The sequence below is a fragment of the Merops nubicus genome, unplaced genomic scaffold (genome assembly GCF_000691845.1).
Source record: "Merops nubicus isolate BGI_N331 unplaced genomic scaffold, ASM69184v1 scaffold33037, whole genome shotgun sequence".
In the NCBI taxonomy this organism is placed as follows: Eukaryota; Metazoa; Chordata; class Aves; order Coraciiformes; family Meropidae; genus Merops; species Merops nubicus.
In genome coordinates, this window is record NW_008622832.1 from 25273 (window position 1) to 36675 (window position 11403).

General features: G+C 47.4%; 1 protein-coding gene across 1 annotated transcript in view; it reads left to right on the plus strand.

The window, feature by feature from the left end:
* RNFT2 (ring finger protein, transmembrane 2) overlaps nucleotides 1–3648 on the plus strand; it is a 26404-nt gene extending 22756 nt beyond the window's left edge. Inside the window, exons 7-9 of the mRNA XM_008944925.1 lie at nucleotides 1098–1163; nucleotides 2131–2232; nucleotides 3514–3648. Coding sequence (XP_008943173.1) covers nucleotides 1098–1163; nucleotides 2131–2232; nucleotides 3514–3648 — 303 coding nt within the window. The remainder of the gene's footprint in view (nucleotides 1–1097; nucleotides 1164–2130; nucleotides 2233–3513) is intronic.
* Nucleotides 3649–11403: the final 7755 nt, after the last annotated feature.

Sequence of the window (11403 nt, forward strand, 5' to 3'; positions counted from 1 at the left end):
AGACAGGGAAGATGAAGCTGGCATACTACACTAGGTTCCCAAGCTGGTTTCCCTGTTAGTAGTAGTATCATGCTGAGTATCTCCTCTCTTGCTCAGCCCCTTGTTACTTGTAGACTCTTTATCATCTTTTCCCCATGCTTTTGTACTGCTCAGACAAGCTGTAAATATTTATGTCTTTTAGTCTCTTTTCAGAAATCATTTTCTGCAAGCTCATTTTCTGCCCTTCTCTGCACTGCATTTAGTCTTTAATGAGGAGCCAGCATGAGCACTGCTCTCCAGATGCAGTTACATCATGTTTGCTGGGCAGTGGAGGGAGGGGGGAAGAAAGGGAACTGGTGTTGCCCCTGCTCCTGGCCATCTTTGGGTGCCTGCAAAGTGCTAAGGTGCTGGAAACTCACTCCCTTCCTGGCATTTGAAGTTCCTCACTCTTCAGGCAGATGGGAGCAACTGGGCCTCAGTCCTGCCTCTTGTTCCTCAGGCCATTCTTCTCTTGGCAGCATTTAATCACTGCCCTCCACCACATCACCCTCTGCAGCAGGACAGGCAGTTCCTGTTCCTTCCTCCAGAATATCATCTGGGCCCTACAGTGCCCAGCTCCATGGCAGAGCCTCACAGCCCTGGAAATCCCTTTTCCCCAGGGGCTGAGGAAGGCCATTTTCTGCCTCATCCATGTGAAGAGTGCCCTTCCTCCCCTCTTCCTCGGGCTGTGTGAGGGAAGAAGCTTAGTGTCCAACCACAGCATTTTCTAACCTCACTTCTCAGGGTGGGAATGGGGCTGGTTTAGCCCTGTCCTACTTAGTGGGGCTGGGCAATTTACCCTACCCCAACCCTCTCTGCTCTTCTCTCTGTCCTGCAGGGTTCCTGGTTTACAGTCCATTGTTACCAGAGCTTTTTTGGCTACCCTTCTGCACTGTCAGTTCACATTTATTGCATATTGCATCAGCACCATGAGAGCTTTTTTGGCACCATCATTACCTAGAATCTTTGTTGCCTCTGAGTATCCATGTGGAGACAGTGTTTCCTGAGCTTCTGGGCTATACACACACATGCACACACATTTCCTGAAAAGTATCTAAACCAGAATATCTTTATTGCAGTCTTTTGACATCTGTGGTCGGCTGGGAAGTGTCCGGAGGGCCCTGAAAGTCCTTTGCACCCCTCAGGTAAGTTGTCATATCTGTTAGAGCAGTTTCATAGGAGCAACCTTGTTACTACTGAATGATGGAGTTGAAAGTTGCTCAATGTATCAGGGTCATAGAATAAAATCATCTGTTGTCCCATGTCTGGACAAGGTGGGATCTCTGGGCAGGGATGTTAGGAAACTTTTCTGGCCCTGTGTAGTGTGAATTAATCCATCAAGGCAAGAAGCTGACAAAACCTGGCAGTGCAGAGTGTGAGGAAGACTTTAAATACAAGTATGTGGTGCCTGATGTGCAGTGACCTTAAAAGAGATCCTGCAGTGCACAGAAGTGATCCCAGGCATTGCTTTACACAGTGCTGCTGTTTACATCTGGTGCAGGGAAATACTCTGACATATTTTAAAATAGTAAACTCAAAGACTAGAGAGGAAGGGAGTTTAACATGACAGAAGTTTGTTAGAGCTTTCTTTGCTTATTCTATCAGCTCAGGCTGGTCATTTTTCCTCAGCATGTTTCTGTTTCCCCTGTTTCTGTTACAATAGGAGGAGCAACATTTACCTTCCACATATTGAAAAAGAAAAGTGGGAAGCCTGTGGGTGCTGCTGCTGTTATTCTTTCTTCTATTGTCTAACTTGCTAATAATACCTCCCACTATCTAAACAGCTCTGCAAATGATGCTGAATTAATCCTTTCAGCTCCCTGTTGAGCTCATTAAATTTCATTATCAGTGCTCCACAAGTGGAGGCACTAAAAGATGGAGTCAGCTTGAGGGGAAAACAAAACAGAGACCACAGAGCTCCAGAGTCCCTCTGTTCCATGTGCTGGTGCCCAAATCTCCCTTCCCCATACACAGTGAGATAACACTGGTGTCCTTCCCAGGTCAGGCAGGGAATCTGGGTGTGATAAACAGACCCTATATACGTTCTTAGCCACAACCAGATTATCTTCAAACCCTTTGACACTGGGATTTTTTTCCACCTCTCCCCAACAGAGCTATGGAGTTCGTGCTACCAGCCAGCAGTGCAGTGAGGCAGGTGACATCTGTGCCATTTGCCAGGCAGAATTCAGGGAACCCCTGATCCTGATGTGTCAGGTAAGACCCCAAGCTTCCCAGGTCATGGTTCCCCTGTTGGCATTCATCTGGTTAACTTCTGCAGCTGGGGAGAGGCACAGTTAGCCGAGGTACTTTTGAAATCATTTGCTGGGTCTTGACCTAGGTCCTAGTGGGAATTTCTTGCCCTCTTTCAGACAGCCGAGCTGCTTTGTAGGGCCTGATCATGGCCGTGAGATGGAAAAGACCAGCCTTGTAGTCCAGGGACTGCCAGATGTATCTACAATGCAGGATACTTTTATCTGACCCTTGGGGAGACTGGCTAGTCAACGGGGCAGCTGAATGAGGAGCCAGTGCTATGAGAGGGGCAGAGATACAAGATGAACTTGACAGGGTGCACGAAGACTAGGGCAGCACCATACAGTCCTGGTCTGGCCTCTGAACATGTGGCCAGATTCTGTGGGTCAGAGTTAGTGGCCCTAATCTAGTGTGTGTCAACCCTCTGGAGCACAGCAGGCTGCCCTGGGTTCTGTTAACAGAGAAGGGGCCAGCCAAAGGCATTGCCTGGTGGCAAGGCTGGTGATGCTTCCCCAAGACTTTCTCTTCAGTTGCTTGTAGTTCGCTCGAGCTTTGTCTGCTGGGGTTGAAATTCTGTGTCCTGGAGGCTGCTGTGTGGGTGTGTGCAGGAAAACCATAGGCAGAAAGATGTGACCATGTCTGGGAATGGAATTGGTGGATCTGTGCTCTCCTGTGACATCAGAGTAAAGCTCAAGAGCCTTTTTCTGAAGAGCTTTCACATTCCCATGCTTTGTCACAGGGTTAGTGAGTTAAAGCAGGTAGATCAGCTGTGCACCAAACGTGCCTCCTGCTATTCCTGTGAACATCTGTGCAGATGTTAGCAAGCTGTAAGCCCCAGAGAAGCTCTCTCTGTATGTGCTCATCAGAGGTGAGATTAATAAGGAGTAGGGGGAAGAAAGGTGGTTGTCTGAGCTAAGTAAAGGCTTGTACGATCACCCAGGGAGTCAAGGATGGAAACAGAGTAGACAAAACGCTCTCAGCTACTTTGTTAGCCTAAATGTTTTAGACCTTTTAAACATTTCTTTCTATTGTTATATTAAGAAAGAGATTAATATATCCTTAGCATGTGCAAACTGGTGTACTGGCAATGCTGGGGTTTCTTTTTCCTGTCCTGGGAGTACTGGAATCAGCTGCTCTGTCCACATGGACTGGAGTGGTCCCTCGCTCCCGTGGCTGTCCTGCTGAGTGTGCACAGAGTGACAAGAGTGAACCTCCTGCCCTCACCGTGCTCTTCTGTCTCCACAGCATGTGTTTTGTGAAGAATGCCTCTGCCTCTGGTTTGACAGGGAGAAGACCTGTCCCCTTTGTCGTTCTGTCACAGTGGAAACCCTGCGCTGCTGGAAGGACGGCACCACCTCTGCTCACTTCCAGGTGTATTGAAAGCAGGAGAAGCTGGAAAAGCTGGTGGCCCCATGCCCCTGTTTAGCTGCCTGTGGGTTTGTTGTCTTAGTTTTTCTTCCAGCTCTGCTTCTCCAGGAGTCAACAGAACAAGAGTTGTTACTACCCAAAGCATTGTCCCCGAAGGCAGGAAAGATGTGGTTTCTGTTTTGTGTTTCATGGTATGGGAAACACCACGGCTAAACTACAGCCAAGATTTTTTTCTTGAGCTTACACAGTTACAAACTGCCTGGGATGTTGCCTTTTGTTCTGTCCTTTTAGTATAGATCAATACTGTCTGTACAAGCCAAGTGTACTGGGAATTGCATGTGTATAACCTGGTAAAAACCTGTTCTCCTCTGGCTCAGACCACCAGTGAGACTTTCACATTAAAAGGCTCTCACCTCCCTGAGTCTCTGACTTCACAGAATTACGCTGTTGCTGCCGCCTCTGAGAACTGTCCCAAACCAGTGCTTCAGAACCTCATGTCCAAAGCTTATTTGGTGCTGGAGAAACATCATTTCCCAGTGTTTTTGCAGTTGATTCCACAAACTGCCCGTGTTGTCGTCTTGAGGAACTTGGGAAGACCATGCTGGCAGGAATGTTTTTCAATTTCCATGACCTGCCCTTCTGATTTCCTAGCATATGAGGGGAACAGTGGGAGGCAGGGAGGGATTAAAGTCAGGTTTGCTTGGTCTAGGTGAAAAGGGAAGGTCCTGAGCAAGAGCACCTCACAGGTGGGCTTAGGGAGATTTACTAAGGGGAGAGTTCCACAGAAGCAGCTGCTGTGCTCCAGAAGCCAGCCTGGCTTATACCCAAGCTGGATAATCCAGTGGTGATGGTGGAAACCTGATGGTAACGCATCTTTGGAAAAAGCTCCTGGAGGAGGTACCTTGTGTTGTTAACAGGCAAATTAACATCCCTTCTCTTGCTGCCATTTCCATCTCTGCCGAGGGTGTGCAAATGGAGCTGCTATCTGTGGGCTGGAGCTCTCTCTTTCACTAAACAACCTCTGCTTTTTGCTGCCTGCCCAGAGAAAGTGCCTCATTAGGCAATTGTGGCATCTTCCACGCTCATTACTATGGAAATGGCCGTAAGGTTACAATCCCTCTTGAGTGGATAATCAGGAGGAACTGTACCTGGGGGAAATGAGCCTCTGTGTATGTCCCGGCTGCCGCCTTCCCTCCCGCTGCGAGACTCCACAGGGAGAGGAATTAAAGCAAACAGGAGCTAATGGTAACAGGATTAAGGCTCAACATTTCTTTGGAAATCATAATTCAGTATAGCTAGAGGAGAAATGGTGAGAGGAAGAGCCTGAGCAGGGAAGATAGTCCAAATCTGGCTTGGGAGATGCAGGGGAGTAGAGAGGAAAAACTTTACTTGCCAAAACAAAGTGGTTTGATCCGTGTCAGGTGGATCCTGTGGAAGTGGAGAACTAAGCCAAGGAATCCAGTGGCTCTCTCCAGTGGGAACAGTCTTTTGGGGATAGGGGAAGAGAGTTCAGTAAGATTTTCAGTGGGCATAAAAATGTTGTTGTGTACAATAAGGGGAAATTACTGATTCTGTGGGCAGGCAGTTCGTGAAGGGTTTCAGCACAGAGGTTTTCAGTGCAGTGCCAATTCATTAAAGGGCTGGTGGTATCTGCTTTCAGAATGTTTGAAAAACCACTTCTAATTATGACTTTTTTTTCTAAATGTTCATGGAACATGTATTTGGAGGTATATGAAGAGGTCAGAATGAGCCTAATGCTACAGTTTTTATTTGGTGATAAGGCAGGCAGGCAAAGGGAAAGCAGGGGGAGTATTTTTTACCGTTCTTATACTCCTCCTTTTTCTTTCCTTTTTTTTTTATTTTTCTTTATTGAATGATCTCTCCCAGTTGTCAGTGGAGCAAAGAGGGGACTGTCATCAACAGAGACCAGCACTGATGATCTACCTGTGAGATGAGAATTTACAACAGACTGCTGTTATCCAGGCATTCAGTTAAACCACGGTGTGATAAAAGAAAGGGATTCAAGAGGGATTGACCTCCTTCTGTCCCTGGCCTGCATGCTGTGGAAGGAGCAGCTCTGTGCTGTGAGCAGCCTGCCAGCCCCTCCCTCCTCGGGGGGGTTGTGGTGGTGGGTTTGTGAGGCAGGATGGTTTTACCCCCTCCTAGAACATGGCACTTGGACCAGAAGGTGCACAGGGGAAATCTCAGTTCTAACGACAGCTGATGAGAAACTTCTGTTGCTTTCCATGTGAAAACTGTTAGGGTTGTGGAAAGAAATTACTCTCTCAAATTTCAAAGAGGAAATAAAAACCGGAGCCCTTTTTTTGCCATTGAACAGTTGTTTGTTTTTTTTTTTTATTTTATTATTAAAGTCATTATAAATATGTACAAAGAGTCTCAGCATATGAAATCCTTTTACAAAAGAGAGAAGCCACATCCAACCGTAAGCAGGAGCCCCGTGAGCTCCTGCCAGCAGTGAGCATATGCTTTGCTCTTGCTTTGGTGAGGGTGGAAACTTGCACAGTGACTCCACGAGAGTTTACATCCAAATAGCTCTAAGTCAGTAATGTGCAGAATTGTGTATTCACTGCATTTGATGTGTTCTCCTGTTAGCAAGGCCTCCGGGAGCAGACTTGGAAATCTGCTTCTGTAGCAGGGACTAAAGATTTATTTTTTTTTTTTTGTGATAAATTGTGGTCTTCAAACGGATTGGAAAAGTTATGCTGTGAATACCTCTGAAAATGAAACCCTACTGCAGTTGTTTTGCTCTCAGCTTAGGTGGCACCAGTAATGAATAACAGAGGTAACTGATAATGGCAGTTCAGTACCCAGATGCTTTCTGTGAATATCTGTCAAGCTCCAAAGTCACTTCCTGTAAATATTAAAAAACTTGTGAAATTGAAGCACTTCAGTATTCACACAGAGTGAACGCTGCAGAAGCCTGATGGGAGCTATGTGAAAATTCACTCTGGTATTCAAATAAACATTGTCAGAAAAAAAAATATTCACCTGTTTGGTAGTTTGAAATTTCTCTGGCAGCTTTGAGGAGTCGGCTCCCTCCCAGAGCTGCCAAGGGCAGAGCTGTTGCTGGGTGTGCATTTGGGGGGTGTGACAGATTCTGGCTGTGCAGACAGCGTGTGATTGGAGGCAGGAGGAGAGGCAGAGCTGGGAAGCCCAGGAGAGAGGGACACACAGACTCCTGTACTGGGAGCACAGCAGAGCAGGGCAGAGCGAGAAGAGCAAGGCAGGAGCAGTGTGTGAGGGTCCAGACTAGCCAAACCTGCTGTTCCCCTCAGGAAGATCAAAGCCCATGTCACAGCGACCTCCCCAGGCTTTGGGATTTTGGATTAACATGGCCAGTGTCTCCTAAGCTTTGACCTGAGAAGAACAACAGAAGCTCAGCTTACAGCAAGTGCCTTGCTAAGTGACAAGAACGAGGCTGATTTTGAAGCTTGGATTCAAAAATCAAATTTCCTCCAAGCAAATTTGCCCTAACAAAAGTTGTGAAGATAGCTGCTTACTGGCTCTAGCAGAATATAGCCAGGAGTTTTTGACATGGGCAAGAAAAGTGGGCCCCAGGATTTAATTTGGAGCCACAGGTAGTTTGTTACCTATACCTCAGACTTCTGTCAAGAGCATGGACATATTAAAACTATTTGTAGCATAATTAAAATTAAACATTAAGGCAGATGTACTATTGAATGAACCACTGTACAAGGTGGTGTGCAGTGTTTCAGAAGGGATCTCCTTCAGTTTTGCTTCCCTGTTCTCCACTGCCCCCCAGGTGAGCCTGCAAGGGCTCCAGCAACAGCCCAATTTCACCAAATGGTTCCATCTTAGGAGGCCAGGGGGAGAAGCACCCGGTCCCAAGGCCTGTGTGGACACAACCTGCACCGGCTCCACCACGTCTGCCTGTACTCGGGGCCATCAGAAGCTGCTGCTCCTGCTTTTGCAGTCAGTCCATTTCAGGATCTGCACCATTTTAGCATGATAGAGAAAAAAAAAAGCAAATTCACCAATCAGATTAAACCGATGTAAAAGTGTTTCTGATTTCAGTAAATTGCTTTAGTAACGGGCTTAGCTAAATTAGAGTAATTTCTGCATGCTCTAAAACAGAAGTGTGATGGGTTTCTCATTCCTCTTCACTGACAACTCATTGATTTTGGTTATTTGCTGTGTGTTTTTATTGGGTGATGCCTCTCCTGGGCACATGGAAGTGTACGAGGGGAGGCATGGTCCCTCCTCTGTATTTTTTTACATCCTGAAAACAAAAACAGAGAAAGGGATCTGGAATGAATGGGCTAAATCCTGCCCTGGGTGTAACCCAGCTGTCTGCCACCGGTGCCATCCTAGAATGAATTTCACCAGAGGACTTATTGTAAGAGGCAGGGGGGGAGAAGCTGATCCATAGCCCACACTAAGGCTGCTTTTCTAACTTGAAATATGCAGTTCCAACACACGACGGGGCGATGGTGGTGGAGTGCTGCTTTAAAAATTCATAAAGACTTTCCTGACAGCCACATTATGCGGCGTGGTGGATAGACTATGATCTCATAACCTCCTCCTCTGGCTCGCACGCGCGCCGTCTGCTGAAACCCAAGATGAGGTCTTTTGCTTGGGCTTTTTTTTTTTCTCATTTAGAGAGCACTCCCCAGTCTTCACGGAGGCGCAACTGCGAAGCTAATCAAAATCAATGACTTCTTGGCTGCTCTGAAAAGAGAACGAGAGAGGAACTGTGCTGGTTTCCCACCCGTCAGCACGGTGCAGATCCCCCCCCACCCTCACAGGGCTGTTGCAATACAGGAGGAACAGCACTAGGGGAGTAGGCAGCATGCTTTCCTTTCCAATACAAACATCGACCAGGGTGAAATCAGGTATTTTAAAAACGATAAAAACACCCCTTGTCAAAAAACGGAGGCATTCAAGAATAGCAATTCTACCAGAAAAATGTAAGGCTTTGACAAACACACACCCTCTAGTAAGTCATTGGGTTTCTGTACAGTGAGTGCTGGCTGGGAAGTGCTGGTAAGCTGGTCTCTGCCAAAACCAGCTTGACCCAGCAGCTAACAGGTGAAAAGTCTCCCAAATTTAACCCTCAGTTCCCACTAAACATCTGATTCAGAACTATAAAAGTGGAGGAAATCAGGATTAAAGCAGGATTTGGGGTACCAGACCTGCTCTCGTCGACGCTTGGGAAGCAGCATGGATTTGGCTGATTCATGAGAAGAAGAAGAACAGGCAGCACTTGTTTTCTCCCATTTTTGCTCAATGTTGGGAACCCCCAAGGAGGAAACTGCTCCCCCAGTGAGGTCAGGGTTTGGGTTTTTTTCCCAGGGAAGCCTGTCCAGGGAGGGTGAGGACTGAGGGAGATGAGCCAACCACTTCGCTACTGAGGTAATCACTGATTCCAGGGGCTTTCCCAAGGTGGGCACGCCACGCTGAGGACAGAACTTGCTTCCCTTTCCCTTTGCTGTGCTGTTGCCTCTCAGGGGAATTCTCTCTTGGGGGAAAAACGCTACAAGAAGCCTCAAGGCTGCAGCCCCGAGTAGCCGGCGGGGCAGGAGAACCAAGGGCCCTGCAGACTGCACACGGCAGGTAGGGGGGAAATGGAATAATGCCTGTTCCTGGTGAGAGGTTTAGTAAACGTTGAGAACTCGGGAGCTAATTGTAGTGTTAAAGGTGAGGAATATGTGGGAGAGCCACGTCCTGCACGGAGAGATGCAAGGCTGCCCTGCGTCCGTGGCACACGCCGGGGCGAGGGGTAGAGGGGACACCTCCTGCCTGTGCTGGACAGCAAGGCCATGCTGCCAGGCTTCCCAGTCAGTGCTTGCTGCTCAGACCTGGCTTGTGCCATGCCACGCACACGAGTTTGGCTCCTCGCCTGAGCAAAGTGAGTGTTTGATAGTGGGAGAATTTAGCTTTTGAGATTGCTTGGAAAAGTTTCTCCTGTAGGAGTGAAAAATCCAGGGTTTGACAGGGACACGGTGGCTGCTCGGCTTCTTCCTTGACTGGGTGAGGGTCAGGACATGTTTTTAAAAGATGAGGAGCCCAACTTCCTTTGGAAATTTGGTCCTTAACATTCCTTTATGCCTTTGAAAACTCCCCCTGCCATGAGAGGGTGAATTTTCTGGTGCAAATACCTGAAGCTGGGAAAAATCTCTTTAAAAAAATGTGCGCAGTAATTACTGTCAATAGCATCTGGAAGGAATCCTAAATTTGACAGGTAGTTTTGGCTGCAAGAAAAAAAGTGCTCAGTACTAGACTGAAAAAAGCCCTTTGACTTGTAAGGACAAGTTCTGTTATCTCCTAGTCTATGGATTAATCTAGATACAGTTCTCTTTCCTGGTTCACAGGATTTGAGAGGGTTTAAGTCACTGTCCAGGAGGACACCCAGCTCTGGAGCTGCAGGAGATGCTGCACTAGCAGACTCTGACATCTCCCCTGCAGAGAAAAAGAGCTGCTGTGACTTGGCCACCTCAGTGAATGCTGCTTCCCAAGCTCTGAACCATCAAATAAAACAAGAACTGCCCCAAAGACAACAAGTTTTATAAAAGTTCTGGGCTAGATTATCTGTTTTGTCTTAATTTATGCAGAGTTTGAAAGAAAGGAAAAAAAAAATAGCACCTTCTCAACAAGTAGTATTTTTTGCTATCTTGTGTATAAATATTAATAACCAAAATAGACTTCTCCTTGTCCCGTGTTTCAGAACATCCTCTTGGGGAAACTGTAGCACCACAGAGAGGCAGTTTAGCCCCAGACAAATATGAAATGTAGCCCCAGGGAAAGGATAAAGCCACAAGAAAAGCTCATCTCCCCTGGTGCCATAGCGCTCAATATATACACACACAAACTGCCCGCTGCCCCAGCTGCCAGGCACCCGTCCCCCCCACGGCCAGGACATGCCCCTTGCACAGCCAGTTTGGTCTCTCAAGACAGGACTTAGCTCTGGATGTGCAGCTTCTTTTCCACCCCGCTGCACCGAAAGGAACCTTTCTGTTGCCAGAACGAAGGCGCAGTGGAGGAAACAAGGACAGCAAGGACATCACTAATCTCTTGACTCAGACTGCAGGAGCATGAGCGCTCAGACCACCATCATCTACAAGGAACGTCGCTCACGTTCTCAACAAGGCATGCACGTTTTAACGTATGCATACAGGAGGGTTTACATTCTTCTATATATAAGCATGTATGTGTCTCTGTTTTGCTGCTGGGCCCTTGAACAGCTCCTTCCGTGCAAATCCTTCTTCACCGTCGCCCGAAGCGCTTCCAACATCTCCCACTCCTTCCTTTATCTCCACTCTCCACGGCTGCTGCTCAGGCTCTGGATTCCCTGTAGGAAAAGGGGAAACAATTTTCTCCAAGGGCACAGGGTTTTCTCCAGCCTAAGAAAGCAAAAGAATTGTGTTCGGGTTTAATTATATTGATGTATTGGTTAACAATAAAAGCTTCTTCTAAATTTATGCTTCAGCCCTCCTGCTCACTTCACTGACGAGAAGAGGTGTATAATTTATGGGGAGGATGGTTTCGTGGTTCAAGCCCAGCGACGACGCCTCCAGCCCCTGTGCTACCACAGGGTTTCTGGGGAGCTCTCATTTTGCAAGGCTCGTTCTTTTGGGCGCTCCATCTCCACCTACATCACGTTACCAAAACTGTTAACTTTTAGGGAGGCCGCTCGTTTCGTGCCAGGTAGGCAGTGGGGTGCAGTGGGTACCACAGGAGACTGGGAGAACTCACTCATTCCTCCTTCTGCCCATGATTAAATTTTGT